The sequence below is a fragment of the Ovis aries genome, chromosome 1 (assembly GCF_016772045.2).
Source record: "Ovis aries strain OAR_USU_Benz2616 breed Rambouillet chromosome 1, ARS-UI_Ramb_v3.0, whole genome shotgun sequence".
NCBI classification, from domain to species: domain Eukaryota; kingdom Metazoa; phylum Chordata; class Mammalia; order Artiodactyla; family Bovidae; genus Ovis; species Ovis aries.
The window spans coordinates 188,469,205-188,496,395 of NC_056054.1; the positions used below are offsets into that span (position 1 = coordinate 188,469,205).

Genomic DNA, 27,191 nt, shown 5'->3' on the forward strand with positions numbered 1-27,191 from the left:
GACAAATCAGTGGCACACAGCTGATAAAACCTAGTCAGACATGACTGAAGCGACTTAGCAGCAGCAGCAGCAGCAGCAGCAGTGGCAATATGATAAATTTACTGATATCTGTATTAAGTAAAAGCAAAGTGCTTCTGATCTTCTGTTTTAGGATAGGTAAAAAAAAGTGTACAAAAGTTAGTACCTGTGTGCCAGGGAGTTAGTTGGTTTGTTCCACCTGGAGACTGCATCTGGAAAAGCATGTGCGGTTGAAACCTACAGTAATCTGTTGTCATCCTCTATGATGCACCTATTTTGGAGACAAACTAGAAAGTTAAAAAGGAGGATGATAGGATGATAGTGATGATCACCTATGCATCTTTTTAAGCAAGCCTCGGGTGGTCACACCAATCTCTGCAGTTAGCCTAGGGATTAATTTTTTGATGATATTTGGATTGAGGGGGCTCCAAGACTTCCATTGGTCTTTCCTTCTCCAGTAGTTTTAATTCCATAGGTTTAGCACTTGCTAAGAATATATGTTCATTAAAATATATACTCAGGATCCAGGAGAATTACCTTAATTTGGGGTAGGGGTTCAACTTGACCTACTAGGAAGAAGATTTTATTAGAAACTCCTTGTATTACTTAACTTCCATAAGTCTCTACTCTGATGTGTAGATTGCAATGGTATCTTGGATCACCAAATAGGAGATACTTCGAAAATGGGGAGAAATCTGGAATTTGTTATTGTTTTAAGAAAGGAGAGAAAAATCATAAGAAAGAGAAAATTTTAAAGTAATTGGCAATTGGAGATTATCATAATATTAACTTTAAATTTGTTTTTAATTCAGATCAGGCCTGCATAATATTTTCTGTATAGTCTCCCGGTTTAAATATACTTTCTTGTTTTGCAGCTGTCTTTCCTAAATGAATTTATTTTAGAATCTAATTAATAGTTATTTGATAAACATTATTTTGCAGGCCTTTTTCTCTCTTACTTTTGATATCTTTTTTCGACAGATGTTCTGCTGGGGTCAATATGTTAAATACTATGTCTTAATTTTACTTGTTTTCTTTTTTAAACATTTTATTATAGAAAAATTTAAACATATATCAAGTAAATAGAATATTATAATTAACACTTTTGTATCCATCATCCAACTGTTATATCAATATTTTGACATTCTTGTTTCATCTGTACCTCCCCTCACTACCCACTTATCCACTTGATAATTTATACAGTTCTTTCTCTTTTTCTTTTTAAATTAAGTTTTTATACAATTTATAAAGGTCATTTTCCATTTACAGTTACTATAAAATATTGGCTATACTCCCCATGTTGTATAACACATTGTTGAGCCTATCTTATACCCAATAGTTTGCCACAGTTTTCTTTTTTAAGGGAAATTTGCACATACTGAAATGCACAGATATTTGCTGTATGGTTCAGCAAATGGATATAACAGTTAGTGTATAAACCACACTCTGTTTCAAAATATAGATTTTACTCTTATTTACGTATGGCACGGCATGGCCAACAGATTAGGAGGTAAGAGGCTTTGCTGTGCCTTCCCCAGGAAGGAATGGGAGAGGCAGAGAAAGTACATTTAAGATTGGCTAGTTTGAATACTTGTAGTGATACCTGCCCCTGGGGTACTTCATGCAGGGGAATAGTGCCCTTTGGTATGAGAACCTTGTAGTTAGGAGTGTGGGCTCCAGATGTGGGGTTTGCTTATGAAAGCCATGCTTGCAGGTGAGTTTTTTGCCATCTCTAGCAATTAAATAGTCCTGGGAGAGGCAGTCCTTCGATGTCTGCAAGGCCCAAGATGTCAAAGCATCAAAAATACAGAGTAAAAAAACCATGATAGTACATACACCTATCACAGTGTGAACCATTTCCATCTCCCTAGAAAGTTTGTTTGTGACCTTTCTCAGTCAATCTCTATCCTACTCCAGACAACCACTATTGAGATTTTTTTCACTTTAAATTAGTTTTATTTGTTCTAGAGCTTTATGTAAACAAGACTATGTAGTGTAATTCTTGTGTTCGGCCTCTTTTGCTTAATAAAATGTCATATGTGTATGTTGCATCTCTGTAGTTTGTTCCCATCGCTGAGTAGTAGTCACTGTGTGGGCATACCACAATTTGTTTATCCAGAGTGAGTAAACACTGGACATTAGCTTGTTTCCAGTTTTTGCTTATTGTAGATAAACCTGTTATAAACATTCATCTTTTGTTGCTGTGTGTTTTCATTTCTCTCAAGTAAGTATTAGGAGTCAAGTTGATAGGTCACGGGTTAGATGCATGTTTAACTCTTCATGAAACTGCCAGTTTTTTGAAGTAGTTGTGCCATTTTACATTCCCACAAGCAGTGTATGAGAGTTTTGATTGCCCTCTATCCTCACCAACATTTAATGTTGTTATTCTTTTAAATTTTATATCCTTCAAAACAAATTTATGAAACCCTAAATTTAATACACGTTTCTTAGTTTCTTTAATACCTCTGTTTTTAGCATAAGTACTTGGTGGTTAATCAGCATTTTGTCAATCTATATAATTTTCTAGACAATTTATTAGTTGCCTAAAAATGTGGCTGTATTTGACTGTTGTCCCACAATGCAAGTAGATTTCCCAATCTCTTTCTCATACACACACACACACACACACCCTCATAATCTAACAAATATTTATTGCTTTTTTCCCTCCAAAGTATTATGCTTAAATATTGTAGGGCATTTTATAAAGACAGTAACCACATGTCTGGTTTCAAGATGGGAAAAGCAAGTAAAAGTCAGTAAATAAAATACAAGGTAGAATGTGATACATGCTCTAAGATAAAAAGGAAGTAACACTTTTAGACCTTGGAAACTTGAAGGACATGCACATTTTTGACAAGTGGTAATGATAAGAAAGGGTCTTATAGTGAAAAAAAATAGTGTGCTCTTATACCTTTCAGTTAGTCTCAGTCACAATTTAGTAATAAGCTACGCTCATTTAGATAGAACTGATTTGAAATTTCTCTGCGTTTTAAAACCTGTGTCTCCAGGTGTTTTGGACATCATTGAATGACTGCAACTTCTGAACTTTGTCTTTGACTCAGCATAGACACTAATGAGGTTTGAAGTTAGAATGGGACCATCTTTTTGAATACTCACTATGACTGTTCTGGTACTCTGTTTCACCAATTATTTTTCCTTTCTCTTGATTCTTCTATTTCTTCTTCTCTGAATTTGTTGTTCTACCTATAAATTTATTAAAGTCTCCTTCCTCCACCCCATTACTGGGGAAAAATAATTGTTTTCCAATCCTGTTGTATCTGTCAAGCTGTCGTCCTGTTTTCCTCTCCTGTAACTGCAGAAGTGTTCACTTACTGCTGCTGTCTCTTAGCTTTACTAGTTATTTAACTCCTTGCAGTCTGAATTTCACCTTCAGCCACTCTTCTGAAACCATTGAATACTTTCTGAAGAGTCAGAACCATCTTTGTCAGTAAATCGAATCTGTTTTCTTTTTCAGTTCAGATTGTCTTTGGCCTGTTTACAGGCATTGTAATCCACACCTTCTTGATGGCCTCCCCTTCCTGAGCTTCTGTTGCTCCCTCCTCTTCTGTTTGTTCTACGTCTGTCTTCCCTGCCTCTTCTTCCTTTCTGTGAAGGTAGTGTTGACCAAGGATTTGCTGTTGGCTCAGTTCCTTCAGTGTAATCTCATCCACACCCTTCCCATCAGATGCAGACCTCATCTGTTTTTCCAACTCACCTTTCTTGCATTCTTCAGTTGCTTATTAAACATATCTCATATCTCACCATCACTTCAAGTTTGATATGTTTAACATGTCTCCATTCTCAATCAAACCTGGGTTTCTTCCTCTGGGTCTGCTAATAATACCCTTATCTTTCTAATACCTGCACTCCGAAGCTTGGCATTTTCCTTGATTTTTTCTTTTCTGTTTTTCCCACATCTAGTTAGTTGCCAAGTCTAATAATTTTAGACTCTCTAATCTCTCTCACCTCTTTCTTCTTTTCCATTTCTACTTCACTATTCTAATTCAGGTCCTCAATTCAGTCAATATCTTACAATGACTCACTCATGAATTTCTTAATGCAGAATTGTAGAAAAGCATGGGCTTTTCAGACCCAACTGCTGATTGTGAAGATGGCACTTACTAGCCATCTTAGAGCAAATTATTTAACCTTAATTTGTAGGTGAGAAAATTCAAACACAAAGAATTTAGTCATTCCTACCTTACGAAGTACACTGTTTTGAAGGATAAATGGGACTGTGTATCCCTAGTGAGAAGGCACTAAGGAAATATTATGTATCTCTCTATACCTTTAATTTCTTTACAACCCATTTACAGGTTAATATTATTTAAGAACAGCTTTTATCATAAATCTTGCTCTTCCATGTTTCCCTGTTGTTGAGTTTGTTCATAATTTTTAGCCTCATATTTCAGACTGTTGATTTGTTTTAGCCTCCCTTTCTGATCTGATTTCTTCCTACTTTTATAAACATCTTTTTGAGCAAAACAAAACCAGTAGCAATGCCCAATAGCAAAGTGGTTAAGAGCATGAATTCTAGAGTCAGGCTGTGTGTGTGCCCAGTCACTCAGTCATGTCTCTTTGCAATCCCATGGACTGTAGCCTGCCAGGCTTCTCTTTCCATGGAATTTTCCAGGCAAGAATATTAGAGTGGGTTGCCATTTCCTACTCCGGGGAATCTTCTCAACCCAAGAGTCAAACCCAGGTCTCTTGCATCTCCTGCATTGGCAGGCTGATTCTTACCACTGTGCCACCTGGGAAGACCCACCTAAATTTAAATGTCAGTTCCTTTACTCAGTTTGGGCAAATTTCTCAATCTCCCTAAACCATAGTTTCCTGTTAGAAAAAACTTCGACAACTGTAGTGTGTACTGCACTGAATTCTTGGAAGGATAGAATGAGATTGTGTATATGAAGCACTTGGTGCCTGGTACATTGAGAGCAGCCACTATTAGAAGGATTAGAAGTAGTGGCAGTGGTTTTTGTTGATGCTGTTATTATTTGCTTCTCCCATTTTCATCTCCAGGCTCCTCATGTTCTTTTCTGTGTGTGGAGTACAGTTCTTCCCATTTGTACGTGTCTAAGTTTTAACCATCTTTAAAGACCTATCTTGGTTTTCTTACCACTCCCGTGTCACCTTTCTTCTTCAAAATTCCCTAACTCTTAATTTAGAATGCTTATTACTTCCATGAGCTTATCTGTCCATTTTGCTGTGAAAGACTAGAAGTGCCTTGTGGGCAGATTGGGTAATTTATTTTTTTAATCCTGTAAAGCACAGCATCTTACACAGAATCATGCCCCAAAATGTATGCTGAATAAATATATTAGTTCACTATAACCGATAGCCCTTTTGTTCCAAGGGATTTGCTCTTATTTCTTTAGGAATTTTTTTAAACTTTCCATTAATCATTGGCACATTAAAATTTTAATTTTCATGTGAAAATGCAGTTATTGGGCTCAAGGAGACTAATTTTAAAAAAAGCATCATAGCAGAAGTCAATAATAGCTAAACAAATAAAAAGTGACCCGATAGTGTTATTTTGAATTAAACAAAACTATTATTTTCTATATTACCTCTCATTTCTTCACTTCTTACTGTTCTAAACCTGCTTTATACCTAATAGTACCTATCATGGTGCCAAATTAAAATGTGAAGTAAGCATTTGTGGATAATAATTCATCTAAAATCTGTTTTATAAAATAAAAAATATGTAATATAATTCATTGAAATGTGATTAAATATCTCGTTCAATTCATTAAAATGAGAAAGTGTCCTTACAAAGTGTCAGCCTCACATTCTGTGCAGGTGGAGTTTTTCTTAGTAAGCGTTCCCACAGGTCTTAGGAAGGGGTTGGGGTGGGAGTGGGGGAATCTCCACTTGAGAATTTTCTTTCTTGTGGTGATTTGGCGCCTTTCCAGCCTGTCCTTCAGCATAATCTGTGCCTTGTCCTTGTTAAAGGAGGCTTGTCATTTGCTTTAATGCCTTTAAAAATGTTTCTAGTTATTTGAAATAATTTTTAAGTCATATACTATCATTATAAAGAGAGTGCTCCAAGGGCCTAAGAGGCAAGTGTTAGAAACTTGGTAAATATTATTTATTTGTTAAATAGGTATTGATCAACACATTAAAATGGTAATATTTTTTCATTAAAGAATGGCCATTCCTTACTTGACCACAAAAGGCTATGGTTCTTAATTATGGTTCTTAATCTAATAGTATAGATTACTATTTGATTTTTTTGTAAGATAAACTTGTATACTTGCAGAGAAGGCAATGGCACCCCACTCCAGTACTCTTGCCTGGAAAATCCCATGGGCATTAGAAGTATTATTTCTGTAATCTGTTTAGTTATCAGGTAGCTTTGTAGCTTTGTGAGGTCCTTGCTAAGGATTTCTTTTTCACTTGGAGGTCAGATCCCCCTTACTACCCAGAGGAAGTGGAGAAGGATGGAGGGAGGGATGCAGAGTAGGACTAATTGTTAGACCATTGGATAGATTCTTAAAAGTTGTGTGATTTTTTCCCTAGTGATAGAAAATCTGGTACCAATACTTTACAAAGAAATTTAATTTTTGCTTTCATATTAATCTCAAGCCTTCCCTGGTGGCTCAGAGGATAAAGCATCTGCCTGCAATGCAGGAGAGAGACCCGGGTTTGATCTCTGGGTTGGGAAGATCCCCTGGAGAAGGAAATGGCAACCCACTCCAGTATTCTTGTCTGGAGAATCCCATGGACAGAGGAGCCTGGTGGGCTCCAGTCCACGGGGTCTCAAAGAGTCGGACACGACTGAGTGACTTCAAAGAAATTAACTGGGAGAACAAGCAATTAGCTTTGGCACAGAAGAAATTTAAGAAAATATATCCTATATTTGGATTCCTACTGAATTTGAGGAATAACTTTTTTCGTGACACATGGGTTTTTGTGTTTTTATGAATTATTTAGGGATGCTTTTCTGCTGTAATTGTTGAATATAAGTTGCAAAGATTTAAGCCTTTATATTAATGTTCTACCTCATTAGCTTCATTGTTAGGGCTTTTACACTTCAATGATTTAAAATAAAATGATCTAAATATAGTTCTGTTGTCCTCTTTTTCCCTCTCTCTCCCTTTTGAGGTCTAGATGATTATGTATTTAATTTTGTGTTTTCATTTAGACTCTATAGTTAATTTTGTTAACTGCAGAATGATGAAGGGAAGCTCTTGTATATCTAAATGTGTTACACTGTAAAGCCCCGATGGATAAGGCATGTGTTTATAAAATAAACTGGTCACTTCATCAACTGTTGTTTTATCTTCAAGTGGTCTTCAGAGACCAGGAGCTTCATAACTGTAAGAGTCCATTCTATTATAGAGTTCAGATCAGTGGTTATAGATGAGCTTTCACATATATCCTGTGGTATTTATAGCCCTGGGACCCAAATAAGGAAGAGCTTTTCTTAAAAGCAAGCTATGTTTATCCTTTAAAATGTCTCCTAAGCATTTTCAGAAAAAATAGGAATTATGCAGTGAATTTCTGAGCAAAGTCACCTTTGCAAATATTTGCAGCTAAAAAAATATACATATTTGCAGCTACTTGTAAATGGTAGACATATTTAGGCAATAAGATTTTTTTCCTATATGGTTTACTGGCAAATGTGAGAACTCCTTAGCACTATGTACCCCAAATGCAAATTAGGTGTCTTTGTTAAAAATGTAGAAAAAAAGTTAACTTGAGTTCAAGGGAATGAAGGTGTCATGTCAGACATTTTGCATTTAAAAAAGTATTTAATTTGTAAGGTATATTATTAAATAATTTTATGAAGATTCACCAATATTTGATCCATATAAATTGGGCAGTGAATTTCATTTTATATAAGTATAGGTATTGATGTGAGATATTGATGTTCATTTCTGATCATTTCTTTTATTTTTCAGCTCACCAGAGACTGGAACCAGCAACTCTTTCAGGGATTGTGGCATTTATCCTTAGTCTTTTATGTGCTGCTCTGAATTTAATTCGAGGCTTTCATGCCATAGAAAGTCTCCTGCAGGTACTGTGCTATTTCTGCAATTTCAGGTGACTGTGCTTTTTGATTCCACTTGTTACACAATTGATTTAGATTGATTTGGTCATTAGTACAACTTACTGTGCTCAGATTTTGTATCCTTTATACTACTCTAGTTTCCTCTCCTCTTAAAAACACTACTCTAGTTGGCTTCTTTGACTTAACTAACACATATTTATTTATTATCTGCTCTGCAGGAGGCACTGTTTAGAGGTGTTCTGGGGAAACCAAGATATGTGTGACAAGGGCCTTGCAGTCTCAGGCCCTGGAATTGAATTGGGAGGCAGAGAAGTCCACAAATAAATGACAAGTACAGAGAGTTTGAAAGAGGAGTCAGGGTACGAGAAGGAATCTCTGAGGGGGCAGTGAGCAGGACCTGGAAGGACCTGAGTAGACAGAGATAAGTGGAAGAAAGAGGAGAGCACTCATAGGCAGGCTTTCGTCCTGCTTTGGGGTTTCCTCCCTAGTTATCTGCCCTTTTTTTCTTTTTTATTGATGGCTGCCTCTGAAATCGCTAATTTTTTCAGATATTGCCAACTATTTTGTTTTCCAGAGGAGTTTCTCCCAGAGACTATAGCTATCAGAACATACTTTTTCTCTTACTCTTTTTGTAAACTTTTGAAACTTCCTTTCTTGAAGTTACACACATCTCCCCTTTTCTTTTCCCTGTTTTTACTCATATTCTCTGAAGTTTTTGACACTTACACATTGTAAATTAGTTCTCTCTCTCTCTTTTTTTTTTTTTTTTTTTGGCCAGTATTATGCTAAAAATATCATTTGTAAGAACCCAGTCAAGGGACTTTATATTGTTTTAAAGTTGCTGTTAGTTTGGGGAATACGCAAGAGAGTGGCATCTTGAGTACCCTCTGAAAGTCCTCAGCCATATGAAGCCAAGAGCAGAGGACATCACAGCTTTCAGGCAGCCGAGCTGTCCCTCCAGTGGGATTGGGGGTCTTCTTATGACTTCCTGGTTCCTCTCCTGAACATCCTGGGCCTGCAGGTAAAGCCCCTGTTCCCTTTCAGGCACAGGGCAGCTGGCTGCTGTCTCTTGGCATTCCTGCCCTGGTTGCTTAGCTGTTTAGCTTTATTTTAGTAGGGCATCAATTTCAAGCCACTTAAACAACCTGCCAAAAAGAAACAAAGGCAATTTGGAGGCTGCTGACTGGAAAAAGCTAATAAATAAGATCTTCTCTTGCCTTTAAAAAAAACACACACAAAAAAACTTGATATAGTGGAAAGAACAGTCGTATAGAAGTGTGAGAGCTGATTTTTGTTTGTGGATGAGCGAGAGAGAGGGTTGACTCCAGCTGAGCTACTGATTAGCTCTGTGACCTTGAATTGCTCACCTTAACTTTCTGGTTCCTCAGTTTCATTTCTTATAAAATGAAGGAGACTGGAGACTTTCCTGGTAGTCCAGTGGTTAAGACTCCATGCTTCCAATGCAGGGGAAATGGGTTCAATCCCCAGTAGGGGAATTAAGGTTTCCACATGCAGCACAACCGAAAAAAAAAAGGCAAAATACATCCAAATAAATCTACCATGTTTAAAAAAAAAAAGTGAATGGTGAATGGATAAACAGATTTCAGCAAACTATACAATGGAATATTATTCAGTAATAAAAAGAAGTGAGTTATCAAGCTACAAAAACACATGGCTAATCCTTAAGTTCATATTGCTTAATGAAAGAAGCCAGTTTGAAAAAAAAAAACTATATACTAAGTGATTTCAACTATATGACATTTTGAAAAGGCAAAACTTTATAAAGAGAATAAGTGAAAAGATTTGGAGGGATGGAGGAAGGGAGCATGAGGTTTTTAGGGCAGTGAAAAAATTCTTACTATAATAGTGGTTATGTCATTATAGTACACATATAGTGTTAGTTGCTCAGTCGTGTCTGACTCATTTGCGACTCCAAGCCCACCAGGCTGCTCTGTCCATGGAATTCTCCAGGCAAGAATACTAGAGTGGGTAGCCATTCTCTTCTCCAGGGAATCTTCCCAACCCCGGGATCGAACCTGGGTCTCCCTCATTGCAAGCAGATTCTTTACTGTCTGAGCTGCCAGGGAAGCCCTATGTCATTATACATTTGTCAAAACCAGTAGAATGTACAACACAAAGAGTGGGCCCTGATGTAAACCATGGACTTCAGTTAGTAATAGTATGTCACTGTTGGTTCATCAGTTGCAATGTTAGTGCATGATGCTAATGATAGAGGAAACTGAGTAAGGGAAAGGGTGGATACATGGGAACTCGCTGTACCATCTGCTTAAATTTTCTGTAAACCTGAAGCTGCTCTAAAGATAGCAGTCTGTTCATATGTACACACACCTCCCCCCCACCACCAGATTCTAGCAAAGAATGGAGGCACATTCTCCGGACTTTGATATTTCATTAAGTGTGGCTCTACACATTTGGCCAGCTCTTAAGAAATGGTGGATGGGGCTTTCTTTTCTAACAGTGGCAGTGTTCCCCTTCACATGGGCCAGGTAGGGACACCAGAGCCCTAGCCAGAATGGAGCCTGGGTTCAGGAGTCTGATTTGTATTTCATAGTCGGATGTACAAATTTTTGCTGTCTGAGAACTATGGCCATTTTGAGAAAGCCACTGAGAGACAGAACAGGTTCTCTGACATTGTACCCACCAGTCTCTCTCAGCTTGGCCCCCAGCTTCCCTCATCAAGATGTCCTGGGAAATAACTGTGATTTGCATTACTTTGCACAAGGAAAGTCTGGAAAGATAAGAAACTAATAAATGTAGTGGGAACTGGATAGATAGGAAGCAGAGTAGGATTGGGAATCTTCACAATATATATCTTAATTTTTACTTTTTGAACCATATAAATATATGACATTCAGATTTTAAATGCTAAAAATTAATATTTATTAGCACTTATGTAATCTGGAAAACACTTGTCTTAATCCAAATTAATAGGTAGATTTTCAAGAAACAGAAATTTCAGGCAGAGTAAAGGTATATATTTTCATAAAGAGTAAGAGGAAGCTGAGCATTTTCCCTACATTTTTTGAAGCTTCTTATTGTCTCTTAGAGTCTACAATTTCCCGAGGAGCTTCAGGGTTTTTTTGTTTTAAACAGTTCCTTAAAACTGTGGTGGTGGGGTATGAAAGCAGCATGGGGTGAATTATGAATGGGGAAAAAGTTATAGTGGTCTTTTATAGTTTGGGATGCTTATATCTTTGAAGATATGTCTTTCTGATGGTTGATATGGAATTCTTTTTCACTGTCGTCCTAGACTAAATTCACCCCAATAACATTGCTTTCTCACTTGACCCAGGGAACTGTAAATTGTTCCGTGTGGGGATATTAGCTATCTGGAGGCCAGGGACACCTGGTTATGTTACTCTCTTAGCATTGTTTTAAGTCTTTGTTCTGCCATAACCCAAATACACTCATCAACAGTTGAGGTTCCTAAAACTGATGCTTTAAGAGAGGACTGAGGAAACAAAAGAGTACAAAGTTGGGGGAATGTAATCTACAGGTACTTTGTCACTCATTGGTAGTTTTAAGGCATTTTCCAGCAAATTTTGATCCTCTCACCTAAATGAGAATTACTGCTTTTGGAAATTCACTGTACCAAAAGTAGAGATTCCCATTGTTCCAGTTATTGGGGTTTTTACATCTGTATAGAGAGAATGTTCTGGTAAGTGACTAGAGCTTGGAAATATGTTTCCTTGTCTTGTTATGAAACTAATGAAGGAGTGCTGTGTAGTGTTGGATTCCATGTAGTGTTGGATTCCACGTAGTGTTGGATTCCTGAAAGATGGAATGGATAATAGGCTAGCAAATGGAGAAAAATGTGATTGCAGAGAGCACTGTGATAAACTTAGAGCTCTTAGCAGGTTGAGTTTAGGCATGCAAACTAGATTAATTTCAACAGTATGTCCTTTATAGCTTGAATTAACCTGAAAGGAAATATATACAAAATTAGGGACCTGAGTTTTCTCTCTTTTACTCTTCCCTCAGCATCTCTTTTATCATTGTTTATGACTTGTGTTCGTTAGAATGTTCTTTTTATTCTCATTAAAGCCACTGAATTTAAGACATACTTCTTAGCCTTTTCTCTGTGCTTTGTGTTTGCTGTAGATAATTTTTGATCAGTAAAGTAGATCTTTTTGAGGTGGTCCACTGTGTAGACTTGAGTGCAAAATCTCGAACATGGGTCTTAAACCTTTATCTGTTCTGAACTTACCTGTATCTAATCACAGCCCACTGATATAGACTTAGTCATATGGCCACACCTGTCTGCAAGAGGAGCTGGACATGAAGCTCAGCAGCAATGCCCCCAGTTCAAATGCAAGGATGCTAAAGGAAAAAAAAACAAACAAACAAAAAACATATAGTTATCACAGGACTGGAAATAGTCAGTTTTCATTCCAGTCCCTAAGAAAGGCAGTGCCAAAGAATGCTCAGACTATAGCACAATTGCACTCATCTCACATGCTAGTTGGAGAAGGAAATGGCACCCCACTCCAGTACTCTTGCCTGGGAAATCCCATGGACGGAGGAGCCTGGTAGGCTGCAGTCCATGGGGTCGCTAAGATTCGGACACGACTGAGTGACTTCACTTTCACTTTTCACTTTCATGCATTGAAGAAAGAAATGGCAACCCACTCCAGTGTTCTTGCCTGGAGAATCCCAGGGACGGAGGAGCCTGGTGGGCTGCCGTCTATGGGGTCGCACAAAGTCGGAGACGACTGGAGCAACTTAGCAGCAGCAGATCATGGTAGTAACAGAGGAAGTGGAAAAACAGTACCTAGATTAAGTGGCCTCAGCATTTCTTTAATACTTGATTTAAGAGCAAAGGGTTTATTTGGGGGCCATATTTTTAGATCTAGCTGAAAATGTATAGTATGTGTCCTGAATGTGAGCAATATATTGATATTAATTTCAAATTTGATTTTTTAAGGCTGTGAATTCTAAATACTGTCCTTAAGTATTAAAACTGATTGCCACATTTATCTTCTAGTATGTAACTTGGTGCCTGAGGCAATTTAAATTTGAGAACCCACAGGAATTAACATTCCTATGTAGTTAATGTCGTTTGAAGGTTCAGCACAAGTTTGTTTCTTCTGGATTAATAACTGATTCTTAGGGTGATAAGAAGTGATTTATTACAATGCCCAGTAGTGAAGTTTTTCTTTGGTATCTAAGTTCAGACTGGGGAGGTTTAGGATGAGTACAGCTTTTTTTCAAGTTGGTAAATTTGATTTGGTATTCACAGTAACGTGTAAATTAGATTATTTTCGCTTATTTCCATACTTTGTTCTGAGTTTAGAGATGTTATTGTGAATTGACACCTCACAAATGCATAAGCTTTTATCAGATTGGGCTTATTTTTCCTGTGTTCTTTTAAGGATCAGCCTTGGAACGATGATCTTAATTAGACTGATGCCAACCAGAAGTAATTCACATGTGGTGCACTAGGAAAAAAAGACGAGTATTCTGATACAGAAGTAGAAATGCTGACCCGGAAGTCAGAATACCTGGGTCACATTTGCTAATAGAAAACTTTGTGACCTTGGATGGGTTATTTTACCTTCTTGGATATCATTTTTCTATTTTGCAAGAGGAAAGTTTTAGACTACAGAGGCTCAAGGATCACTTCATTACTACGGCTCTGGTTCTGAAATTGTTTGTTCAGTTCAGTTGCTCAGTCATGTCTGACGTTTGTAATGGATACTATAACTAAAAGTCAGCTTGCTTTTATTCCTGGAGTTCTTTATTTCCCATAGATTTGTTACTACCTTTTAAACAAATTATATACCTATTAAAGCTCAATGGAAGTTTTTATTTCTTTAGTAGCATTATATCTTGGAGAAGGCAATGGCACCCCACTCCAGTACTCTTGCCTGGAAAATCCCATGGATGGAGGAGCCTGATGGGCTGCTGTCTATGGGGTCACACAGAGTTGGACACAACTGAAGCGACTTGGCAGCAGCAGCAGCAGCATTATATCTATGTTAAGATGCAATGATTGCTTTCTTCAAAAAAATAAATGCATTTTTCATGTGTTCTGTGCATAAAGAGTTGGAAGGAAAAATATAAAGAAGAAAAGAAAAATCCCCCAATTTTCCCTTGTTTTATTAATATCTACCATATATATACACACACATATCATACCATTATGTAACTTTGTGTCCTTTTTTTCACTGAAGTTTAAAAAGTGAATGTTTCTCAATTATTACAGACATTTAAATAGTATCATTCTAATACATTTTGTGGCTATCATAGCAAGCTTCTGCTTACCTTGACATCCTTATTTTAAAAAATTCTTTCCCTTTATTAATTATTTTTCAAGCAGTATATTGGTACCCTAGCAGCCTCTGAAGGTGGATGTGATTTTTAAAATTTTGAACTCTTTACTTCAGCCCTTTCTTCCCCACCTCACCCTTAATCCCATCTACTGTCCACCCTGCCCCCACTGACTCCCACTTTCGTCCCTCTCTAAACCTCTGCCCCATGTTTCCCCATCCTGTAGCTATCCATCTGTTTTTCATATGCTCCCTCTCTACTGGCTCTGTTCTCTCAGCTCATAAGTATGCTATAGCCTGCTGATCTTTAAAACAAACACCCCTAAAAAACTTCTTGATGTATGTTCCCTTCTAATATTTTGAAAGCATAGACTATACTTGTGCCCCTATTCCCTTACCTCTATTCTCTTGGTTTACCATGATCCCTTTCTGCCCTTATAATTCTTTCAGTGACCATTAAGTTCACCAGTGTCCTTTGGGTCACCAGATATTGCAGCCACTTTAGAAGCCTTGTTTTATGTGTCCTCTCTGTCTCATCACACATGTTGTTCAGTGCTTGCTTTTGAAAATAATTCATTGTTTGAATTAAAAAATAATGTTTATTTTAGAAAACTTAGAACCAAATAAAATAGATTACTGTTAATAGTTCGATGTTTTACTTTATTCTTGACTTAATCTCATCCCTTCATTGCCATGAAACAGTTTTTCCTATTGTATTTTTTTCCCTTTCTCTTCTTGTTGTTCAGTTTATCTGGTAAATTTCGTCCTCCACCTGTCCTTTAAATTGTAGGGTTTGTGTCATGTGCTTGGCTTTATAGTCTTTAAAGTCTACATCTTCTTGGATATTTTCATAATGACTTTTTAAAAAGTTAATGCATGTATCCTACAGATATCAACAGTCATGCATACATAAGTAAAACATGTACATGGCAAATTTCAGAGCCTGTAATTTTCATAATAGGCAATTCTCTTCCTATTTCTCCTCCCCAGAGTCAACCACCAGTATATCCTTCTAGAAAGACTCTGTGCATATGTTAGTGAAATGAAGTGAAAGTCTCCCAGTTGTGTCCGACCCTTTGTGACCCCATGGACTATACAGTCCATGGAGTTCTCTAGACCAGAATACTGGAGTGGGTAGCTGTTCCCTTCTCCAGGGGATCTTCCCAACCCAGGAACTGAACCCAGGTCTCCTGCATTGCAGGTGGTTTCTTTACCAGTGAGCCACCAGGGGAGCCCACATATGTTAATAAATATGTATTTATATTTTTACTTATATATTCTTTTAAAATTATTCCTTTGTAAATGGAAGTATACTATTCATATTGATTTGAATCTTTTTCCATCTAACTATGTAAATCATTTCATAGCAGTATATAGAGATTCTTGTTAGTGACCGAAAAGCATTTTTTTTTTTCATTTGTATCCCTGTTTCCCCCCAACACAGCATTTTATTTTGACAGAATTCAAACTTACAGAAAGGTTTTAAAAAGCAATACAATTAACAGCTGCTAAACCATTCAATGTCACAGTAATCCAAGTCTTTGCCCAACCAGTAATGCTGAAGAAGCTGAAGTTGAACGGTTCTATGAAGACCTTCTGGAACTAACACCCAGAAGAGATGTCCTTTTCATTATAGGGGACTAGAATGCAAAAGTAGGAAGTCAAGAAACACCTGGAGTAACAGGCAAATTTGTCCTTGGAGTACAGAATGAAGCAGGGCAAAGGCTAACAGAGTTTTGACAAGAGAACACACTTGTCATAGCAAACACCCTCTTCCAACAACACAAGAAAAGACTACCATGGACATCAGCAGATAGTCAATATAGAAATCATATTGATTATATTCTTTGCAGCCAAAGATGTAGAAGCTCTATACAGTCAGCAAAAACAAGACCGGGAGCTGACTGTGGCTCAGATCATGAACTCCTTATTGCCAAATTCAGACTTAAATTGAAGAAAGTAGGGAAAACCACTAGGCCATTCAGGTATGACGTAAATCAAATGCGTTACGATTATACAGTGGAAGTGACAAATAGATTCAAGGGTTTAGATCTGATAGACAGTGCCTGAAGAACTCTGGACGGAGGTTCATGACATTGTACAGGAGGCAGTGATCAAGACCATCTCCAAGAGAAAGAAATGCAAAAAGGCAAAATGGTTGCCTGAGAAAACCTTACAAACAGCTGAGAAAAGAAGAGAAGCTAAAGGCAAAGGAGAAAAGGAAAGATATACCCATTCGAATGCAGACTTCCAACAAATAGCAAGGAGAGATAAGTGATCAATGCAAAGAAATAGAGGAAAACAATAGAATGGGAAAGACGAGATCTCTTCAAGAAAATGAGAGATACCGGAGCACAATAAAGGAAAGAAATGTTATAGACCTAACACAGGCAGAAGATATTAAGAAGAGGTGGCAAGAATACACAGAATTATACGAAAAAGATCTTCATGACCCAGATAACCATGATGGTGTGATCACTCACCTAGAGCCAGACTTCCTGGAATGAGAAGTCAAGTGGGCCTTAGGAAGCATCACTACGAATAAAGCTAGTGGAGGTGATGGAATTCCAGCTGAGCTATTTCAAATCCTAAAAGAAGATGCTGTGAAAGTGCTACACTCAATATGCCAGCAAATTTGGAAAACTCAGCAGTGGCCACAGGACTGGAAAAGGTCAGTTTTCATTCCAATCCCAAAGAAAGGCAATGCCAAAGAATGTTCAAGCTACCGCACAATCGCACTCATCTCTCATGCTAGCCAAGTAATGCTCAAAATCTTCCAAGCCAGGCTCCAAGTAGTACTTGAACCGTGAACTTCCAGATGTTCAAGCTGGATTTAGAAAAGGCAGAGGAACCAGAGATCAAATTGCCAACATCCGCTGGATCATGGAAAAAGCAAGAGAGTTCCAGAAAAACATCTACCTCTGCTTTATTGACTACTCCAAAACCTTTGACTGTGTGGATGACAACAAACTGGAAAATTCTGAAAGAGATGGGAATACCAGACCACCTGACCTGCCTCCTGAAAAATCTGTATGCAGGTCAAGAAGCAACAGTTAGAACTGGGCATGGAACAACAGACTGGTTCCAAATCAGGAAAGGATTATGTCAAAGCTGCATATTGTCACCCTGCTTATTTAACTTATATGTAGAGTACATCATGAGAAATGCCAGGCTGGATGAAGCATAAGCTGGAATCAAGATTGCCGTGAAAAATATCAATAACCTCAGATATGCAGATGACACCACCTTTATGGCAGAAAGCAAAGAAGAACTAAAGAGCCTCTTGATGAAAGTGAAAGAGGAGAGTGAAAAAGTTGGCTTAATGCTCAACATTCAGAAAACTAAGATCATGGCATCTGGTCCCATCACTTCATGGCAAATAGGTGGGAAAACAATGGAAACAATGAGAGACTTTATTTTGGGGGGTTCCAAAAAATTTTGGGGGGCTCACTGCAGATGGTGACTGCAGTCATGAAATTAAAAGACACTTGCTCCTTGAAAGTAAAGCTATGAAATTAAAAGACGCTTACTCCTTGGAAGAAAAGCTATGACCAACCTAGACAGCATATTAAAAAGCAGAGACATTACTTTGCCAGCTAAGATCTGTCTAGTCAAAGCTATGGTTTTCCCAGTAGTCATGTATGGATGTGAGAGTTGGACTATATAGAAAACTGAGCGCTGAAGAATTGATGCTTTTAAACTGTAGTGTTGACTCCTGGGACTCCCTTGGACAGCAAGTAGATCCAACCAGTCCATCATGAAGGAAATCAGTCCTGAATATTCATCGAAAGGACCGATGCTAAAGCTGAAGCTCCAGTACTTTGGCCATGTGATGTGAAGTACTGACTCATTGGAAGAGTCCTTGATGCTGGGAAAGATTGAAAGTGGGAGGAGAAGGGGACAACAGAGGATGAGATGGTTGGATGGCATCACCGACTTGATGGACATGAGTTTGAGTAAGCTCTGGAAGTTGTTGATGAACAGGGAAGACTGGCATGCTGCAGTCCATGGGGTTACAAAGATTCGGACACAACTGAGTGACTGAACTGAACTGTTACATACCTACCATTCTTTCTTCCGTTCTCTCTTTATTTACTTTTTTTCTGAATCATTGGAAAGTAAATTTTCAGAATTATGACAGATTTATTCCAAAATTATTCAATATGTCTGTCTTTAGGACTAGAACATTCTCCTGCATAATCACAATACCTTTATTAAACCAAAGAAACTGAAGACCAATGTAGTATTAGCTAATTATAAAATGTTTTCAGATTTCACAATTCATATTTGATCCCAAATATCCTTTATATTTATATTTTTTCCTCTCTCTAGTCTATCAGCCAGTCAAGAAATATATTTTGCATTTCGTTGTCATATTCCTTTATTTCATTTAACTACTATGTAAATATTTGACTACTAAACTAGATCTCTAGGTTAAACTCTTCCCTGAAGCTGACTTAAATGGCTACTGAACTTATTTTTTGGATATCTCACGAGCAACTCCAAAATACCTGAGTCCAGAATGAACTCATTTTTTCTTCTCTCAAGCGCATTTTTCCTCCTATATTCCCGGCTTAGTGTTTGTATATGCTTAGTCTCTCAGTCGTGTCCGACTCTTTGTAACCCATGGACTGACTGTAGCCTGCCAGGCTCCTCTGTCCATGGGGATTCACTAGGCAAGCATACTGGAGTGGGTTGCTATGCCCTCCTCCAGGGGATCTTCCCAACCCAGGAATCAAACCCAGGTCTCCCACATTGCAGCATCTGAACAACCAGCAAAGGCCAACTTAGTGTATGTATCATTCAAATGTTGCCTAAATAGGAGACCTTGGAGTCATCCTATCCTCTTAAAACTGTACAGGCTACTCCGTTTGCCTGGAATTCTTGTCCTACCTTGTCTACTGGTTTATCCTTCAAGATGCAAATTAAGCTGTACTTTCTGTGACAGACCTTCCCTGATCCTGTTTTTCTCCAGAATTAAATGTGTCTCCAGTATGCTACCTTAGTACCCTATACATACACCTATCCCGTCAGTTACCACTTCGGATGTAAATTGTTACTTTCTATATCTGCCTTCCTAATTAGAGTTGAGCTTCCTCATTTTGTGTTGACTTGTTTTCTATCCTTGGTTGCATAACAGAGTACTTGGGCCATCAGTGTTTAATGAATGACTATTTCTTGAATGGAAGAATATGTTTATAAATATTCTCTTTACTAAGTGGAAATAAAGATTTTCCAAAGCACAACTCAATTTGGCATTCATTTGTTGAATTCTCACTTTGTGCAGTTTCTTGCAAGTAATAACATTTATTTTCTTCCTTGAAGGAAGGTTAGGATCTCACTGAGAAGACAAGGCTAGTAAATTAGAGATTTAAACAATATTGAAAGGTAATCCTAATTATCTGATAAATGATGCACATAGTAACCTCTGGGAAGGAAAAATTAGTGAATGTTTTTGAATACTTACTGTGTCAGTTACTGTTCTTTGTGTTTCCCAATATTATTGATATTTCACTCTCTACAACTTTTATTTTCAAAAAAGGGAATTGGAGTTAAATATTAATAATAGTATCCATGGTCACACAGCTGGCTAATAAGTAAAGATTTGAACCCAGTTCTGATCTACTCCAGAAACATGCTGTTAAGTGTTCCAAAGGCAATTAGGAGAGTTATAAAGTGATACTGTAGATTTAGGGAAAATATAATATTTGATTTTAAGACAATAATGAAATTATTATATAGCCCCACAGTTAAAGGTTATGTAATGATTACAAATTAAGTGGTTGAGAAATATTTAGTATCTTGAGAACATGTTTTATGATACAGTGTGAAGTACTAAAAAGTACATAAAAGTATGATTCCATTTTTTCAATGTACATATACTTTTGTACAGAAAGGATTAGAAGGAAGTACATAAATGGTTAGTGGTAATTCTCCTAAAATTGTGATATTATGTACTATGTGAGTTTCTTCTTTGTAACGTTTTGTATCAGATTCTCTACAATGAATATGAACTTTTATAATCAAAAAAGATAATTGAAAGGAAGAAGAAAAAACAATGAAGCAGAACTTATTTAAAAGTCTTAGAATTATTAAAGTAGAAGGGCTTTTTCTTGACCTTCCTTGTCTCTGGTATAGAACTGGTCTAACCATCCCAGACAGATTAATGGTTTCTATTTTAAGATCCTCTCACTAGGGTAAGCCATTTTCTTTCTGCCTTACAGGCACTTCTGTTGTCCAGTAGCGAATGGAAAAGGAATGTCTGCTTTATGTTATTTCAAGAACTCATGGTCATGAGAGACACTCCCATGTCTTCTGAAAATTTTTATTGTCTATAGAGATTTTTTTTTCTAAAATAAAGGCCATATTTAATGTTCCTACCTAGAAGAAAAGAAATGCGATGCTGCTGCTTGGGCTTTATGTTCTACTCCATCAAAAGACTTGAGAAATACAGATATTTAAAAGGAGCCGAAAAGGAGTAGGAAAAAATGGGTTTTTGCATGTCTCCATCAGTTTTCTTTTAAAAGAAATACTCTTATGCATAATCTATCTCTCTTTTTCCTCTGAGTGGTTTTAGCATAATACATGTGACTGAATTTCCTCATTGGGATTTAGCACACTCTAGTGGACAGTAGCTTTTCAATTTTAGGTGTCTTTTTAAAAAAATGTTAATCATGTCAAATGACTTCATTGGACAGTTCCGTGATCTGCTAGTTCTAGATGTAAACTGTCAGTATTTATTTGAGTCAAATAGTAATCCCAATAAGCAGGCCTAGCTTTATAGGCTGCTGGGGTATTGTGTATTTTCATATGGTTTCTTTAGTGGAAAGGAGAGACACATGAGGCACGTTTAATGTTACACGGAAACTTGTTTCCATTGGCTTTCATCTTCTCTTGGGTAAGATATAATTGATGCGGGAGCCCAGACCTAGAGGAACACTGGTAGGCTTCCCCTACCTCACACTCCCAGGTTTTATGTTTCTCTTTTAGGACTCTTTTTTTTATATGCCACTTTTGAAAATTTTGACCATTTGTGCATAAAGGTCATATCCTATCCCAATGGATTGTTTTTGGAAATGGGCTTCCACAGAGAGTAACTTTTAATTTTATTTTTGCAGAGTGATGGTGAGGACTTTAATTACATTGTTGCATTTTTTCTTGGAACAGCAGCCTGCCTTTACCAGGTAGGTTCTCTCTCATTTTTAAGAAATACCTTCCTGTCATTGCTCATTTCAGGTGTCATTTCTAATTAACTTCTTGGGCACTTAAAATAAAATAATGTCTGAGTTCTTTACCTCGTTTTTCAGTTTGAGCCTCTGTAAGCTTTGTGACCCTTTTGAATGAACATAGATCCCAGTGAATTCAGTATTAGCCCTTTTCCTGTGCTGGGGCTTCATTGGCAGCAGGTCATCAGCCTGTGGCAGTAAGGGCTACTTCTAGATATTCTGGTGACTTATTATTCTACTTGCAGGCTCTGCTTTTACTCCAGGTTGAGAATTTTGTATTTTTGAGACGGTCTGTGAAGAGGGAACAGCAAAAGCAGGATTTTAGGATATTTAATTTAGCAGTGATGAATAGAGTAGATTGTCAGAGCAGAGAGACTACAAGTAAGGCTATTAGTTTTGAGGCAGAAGGTAATGAAAGCCTAAGTTATGGTAATGGCAGTGAAAAGTGAAAGTGAAAGTCGCTCGCTTGTTTCCGGCTCTTTGCGACCACATGGACTGCACAGTCCATGGAATTCTCCAGGCCAGAATACTGGGGTGGGCAGCCTACCCCTTCTCCAGGGAATGGCAGTAGGGATAGGAAAAGAAAGGACGCTGAGAAGGAAGACTCGCTGAGATTCGAAGGCCAAGTAGATCTGAGACTTCAGGAGAGAGGAGGTTTTGTACCTGAATGATAGGGAGATACGTACTCTCATTTCCAAGACCAGAAGAGGCACAGATGAGTTAGAGAAGGGAGATTTAACCATGCTGATTACCCAGATTCAAGTCTTTTTGCTGAAACATGTTAGAGCAAGTAAGGCCTTTTGACTTAACACTTACAGGTGTCACATTTCTCTGTCTTGCATAGAAAAATGTTAGATTCAGTACTGCAAATAAAAGGGTACCTAAAACTCAGAAGAAATCTTTAGGGAAATATATTAAATGTATGCATTTGACTTTTATGTAAAGACATTAGAAATTTTAGTTACAGTGGCTCCATTTTTTTTAATTCCCCTAATTTTTCTTAATCATTTATATTAGCTTTAGAAATTGTTTTTCTGTCAAATTTGACAGATTGGGTTATAATGAATGACATTTCATACAGGAGATATGAAAGCTTGTCTTCACTGATGTCACAGGTATTTTAATTTTATGAAGTATTCTTGTGCAGATTTCGTCCTTTAATCTCTACAGTCTATCATAGAGGGTATATTATCCTCACTTTTTTGAAAAAGAGAAATCTGAAGCAGTTTCAATACTATCCTGAGATCACATAGCCAGCAAGTGGTAGAGTCAGAACTGAACTGGGTCTTCAGATTTTAAATGTCATATTCATTACACTATATCATGCTACCTCTAAGCAAAATTCCTATATTTGCATGACTTTTATAATGCTGTAAGTGTATAACTTAATAACTTATATGCACTATTTCATATTCTAAAACAATGTGAGGTAAATATTGACTTTAAAATAGTCTCATGAATGATTATCCTTATAAAATATACTTTAAGCTGTTTTACCTTAATGAAATAATTTTAAATGCTAATAATAATGCAAAAATGTGTTGAGCTCTTCCTTTGTGGTAACCTCTTTACATTCCTTATGCCATTTGATCCTCAAAGAAAGCCCCACACTAATCCTATCATTATCGCCATTTTTCACTCCAGCCTAGACAGTTCTTACAGTCAGTCAGTGACTTGAATCTAGGTGATCTTAGAACCAGTGCTCTTGCCAAGGATAGGCATACCTCTGTTAACTTTCTCAGAACAGATGAAAGTATTGATAGTTTTAAGAGTAGCCTATGGTGGAGCAATGTCACCCAGGTCTTCTTTTCACTTGAGAAGTAAACAGATAAATACTTTAAAAAAGAAAAATTAAAAAAACAATGTCCTTCATATTGACAGGCTTGAAACTGAATACTTTCCAAATATGATTAGCATATTCCTATGATTTCCCCATAGGAAAAATTAAGTGATTAGCTTTTACCATGGGATGTGCTGTATCTCCAATTTCAGGGTATTTTTTAATCTCCTTTAGATCAGACCTCAAAGGCCACTACTAAATGGTTTGGTGCCTTTTCCTCCAGTCTCTGGATACTTACAGAATCACAGGGTTCAGTCTTGATATGGAGCATTCACAATAGGAAATCTGGGAATTCCCTGGCAGTTCAGTGGTTAGAACTCCACGCTTCCACAGCAGGGGGCATGGACTCAGTTCCTAATCTGGGCACTAGCGTCCCGCAAGCTGCACTGCAGGACCAAAAACGTAAAATAGGAAATCAGAAGGAACTAGAGACTGTACTTTTCCTTCTGTGTTTTATTTTGGAAACCTTTAGATTTCTAGAAAAGTTGAGAAACTGGTGCACCTAGAATCACCAGTTGTCAACATTTCACAACGTTTGCTTTGTCTTATTCTTTTTTTGTTTGTGTGTGTATATGGGGTATATACTCATTGTTTACAGTGTAAGTTGCAGGTAAAATGAATATGTGAAGTTGTTTTCCTTATTAGACTTTTTATTTCGAGACAATTAGACTCACCTGGAGTCATAAAGCGTGCTTGTATAACATTTTATCTGTTTCCCCCCAATGTAACCACCTTGGAAAGCTATAATACAACATCACAATGCATATTGATGTTGTCAAGTATATAACAGTCCTTACCATAAAGACTCCTCAGGTTGCCTTTTATAGTTCCCTCCTGCCCCAACTCCAACCCCTCTTTAATCTCTGGCAACCACTACTGTGTTCTCCATTAATATAATTTTCTCATTTTGAATGTGTTATATGAATAGAACCATATAGTATATATAACCTTTTGTGGTTGGCATTTTTTATTCAGCGTAATCTCTGAAGGTTTATCCATGCACGTATCAATGGTTTGTTCCTTTTCATTGCTGAATTGTATTCCATGGTATGGCTGTACCACAGTTTGTTTGATCTTTCACTCATTTAAAGGACATCTGAATTGTTTCTAGTTTTTGGCTGTTATAAATAAAGTTGCTATAGACTTTCATGGTTGGGATTTGTGTGAAAAAATTCTTCGTTCCTCTGAGCTCAGTGCCCAGGAGTGTAATTACTGGGTCATGGCAATTGCATGCTTATTAAGAGACAAGCTGTTTCCCAGAGTGGTGTACCATTTTACATTCAGCACTGTGTGGATGCTCTAGTTTCTCTGCATCCTTGTCAGCATTCGGTGGTGTCTGTATTTTTTTTTTTAGCCATTCTGATGGATGTGTAGTGATAATCTCACTGTGGTTTTAATTTTCAGTTTCCTGGGGGCTACTGATATTGAAAATCGTTTCATGTTTGTCACCTGTGTATCATCTTGGGTGAAATGTCTGTTCATGTCTTTTGCCTATTTTCTAATGGGATTGTTTGTCTTTTACTGTTGAGTTTGAGAGTTCTTTATATATTCCAGATATTAGTCCTTTGTCAAATATGTAGCAAATATCTTCTCCCAGTCTTAGCTTTTCATCCTCTTAAGAGTCTTTTGTAGTTCAAGCATTTTAAATTTTTATGAAGTTTAATTTATCAGTTTTTCCTTTTTTTCCCCACTACTGAATTGCTTTTGCACTGAAAAAATCTGTTGGGCATGTTTGTGTGGATCTGTTTCTGGATCCCCTGTTCCGTTCTGTTGATCTGTGTGTCTGTTCCTCTGCCAGTACCATACAGTTTTGATTACCTCCACTATTAGTAAGTCTTTAAAAGAAAAAGATTATTTTTATTTTTGGCTGTGGTAGGTCTTTGCTGCTGCACATGGGCTTTCTCTAGTTCCGAGGGGCAGGGGCTGCTCTTCATTGTGATGTGTGGACTTCTCATTTTGACGGCTCCTGTTGTTGCAGAGCGCAGGCTCTAGATGTACAGACTGCAGTAGCTGTAGCACGTGGGCCCGGTAGTCGTGGCACACAGGCTTAGTTGCTCTACAGCACGTGGGATCTTCCTGGACCAGGGATTGAACCAGTGTCCCCTGCATTGCAAAGTAGATTCTTAACCACTGGACCACCAGGAAAACCCTAATAGGTCTTACAATTTTCTTAATAGTTATAGAGCTGTTCGCATAATTGTGTACAATGGATGGTTTGCATTTTATGAGGAAATTGTCCATTTCACTTAAGTTATCAAATTTGTGTGTTGGATGGCTGTGGTATTCCCTTACTATCCTTTTGATGTCTATAGGATATGTAGTGATATTTCTTATTTTAGTTCTCATATTGATCATTTGTATCTTCTCTTTTCTTGATCAGTCTTATTAGTTTCATTGATCTTCTCACAGAGCCTGTTCCTTGTTTTATGGTTTCTTTCCTGTTTTCTATTTTATTGATTTCTGCACTACCTCCATTGTTTGTGTCCTCATGTTTCCTCTGGGTTTATTTGACTCTTCTTTTCCTGGATTCTTGAGGTGAGAGCTTAGATTATTTGATTTGAGAATTTTCTCTTTTGTAATGTGTACGTTTAATATTACAGATTTCCCTCTTAGCACTTCTTTAGTTCCATTCCATACTTTGAGATGTTGTATTTTCGTTTAATTCAGTGTATTAAAAAATGTTTTCCTTGCAGTTTCCTCTTTGGCCTATGGATTATTTAGAATTGTGTTGCTTAGTTTCCAAGTGTTTGGATATTTTCATTTTCTTTCCATTATTCTAGTTTGATCCCATTGTAGTTTGATAACAGATTCTGTGTGATTTCAGTTATTTTACATTTGTTGAGGTTTGTTCTGTGGCCCAGAATATGTGTTGTCTTGGTATATATTTCACGGGCACTTGAATAGACTGTGTATTCTGTTGTTAAGTGAGTGTTCTGTAAGTGTTGATTAGAGTCTGTTGGTTGGTAGTGTTGCTCAGTTTCTATATGTCTTGGCTGATTTTCCTGGCTAGTTCTATCAATTGTTGGGCTTCCCAGGTGGCACCAGTGGTAAAGAACCCGCCTGCCAATGCAGGAGACTTAAGAGATGCGGATTTGGTCCCTGGGTCAAGAAGATCCCTGGAGGAGGAAATGGCAGCCCATTCCAGTATCTTTGCCTAGAGAATCCCGTGGACAGAGGAACCTAGTGGGCTATATGGGATCCATGGGGTCACAAAGCGCTGGACATGACTGAAGCGACTTAGCATGTATGCACGCTCAGAGGAGTGTTGAAATTTTCAACTATATTCATGTATTTGTGAATTTCTTATTTGAGTTCTATCAGTTTTTGCATCTCTGTTGTTTGCTTCATACATATTTAGGATTACTGGATCTTTTTAATTGATTGATCCGTTTATCATTATATCCCTCTCTGTCCTTGGTTATTTTTACTTTCTTTGAAATAATTTTACTTATTTATTTTTGTTTTTTTGGCTGCACTTTCTGTTTCTTAGTTTCTCAACCAGGGATGGAACTTGTGCACCCTGCAGTAGAAACATGGAGTCTGGACCACCCGGAAAGTCCCAAAATATTTTTATGTTTATCTAATAGTAGGATAGCCACTCATGCTTGCCTTTGGTTAGTGTTTGCATGCTACACCTTTTTCCATCCTTTTACTTTAAACTTGCCTATATCATTTGAAGTGAGTTTCTGGTAGATAACATAGAGTTTATTATGCTTTTTAATACATCCTGTCAATCTCTATCTTTTAATTGCTATGTTTAAGCCATTTATATCCAGTGTAGCTGTTGACATGTTAAGGCT

At 37.4% G+C, this 27,191-nt stretch overlaps 1 protein-coding gene across 2 annotated transcripts in view; it reads left to right on the forward strand.

Moving 5' to 3' along the window:
• Positions 1-27,191, forward strand: part of SEC22A (SEC22 homolog A, vesicle trafficking protein) — an 89,221-nt gene that overhangs the window by 53,927 nt on the left and 8,103 nt on the right. For both annotated transcript variants that reach the window (XM_060418607.1, XM_027956447.3), the window contains 2 exons: positions 7,926-8,041; positions 21,444-21,509. In XM_060418607.1, the coding sequence (XP_060274590.1) occupies positions 7,926-8,041; positions 21,444-21,509 (182 nt within the window). The remainder of the gene's footprint in view (positions 1-7,925; positions 8,042-21,443; positions 21,510-27,191) is intronic.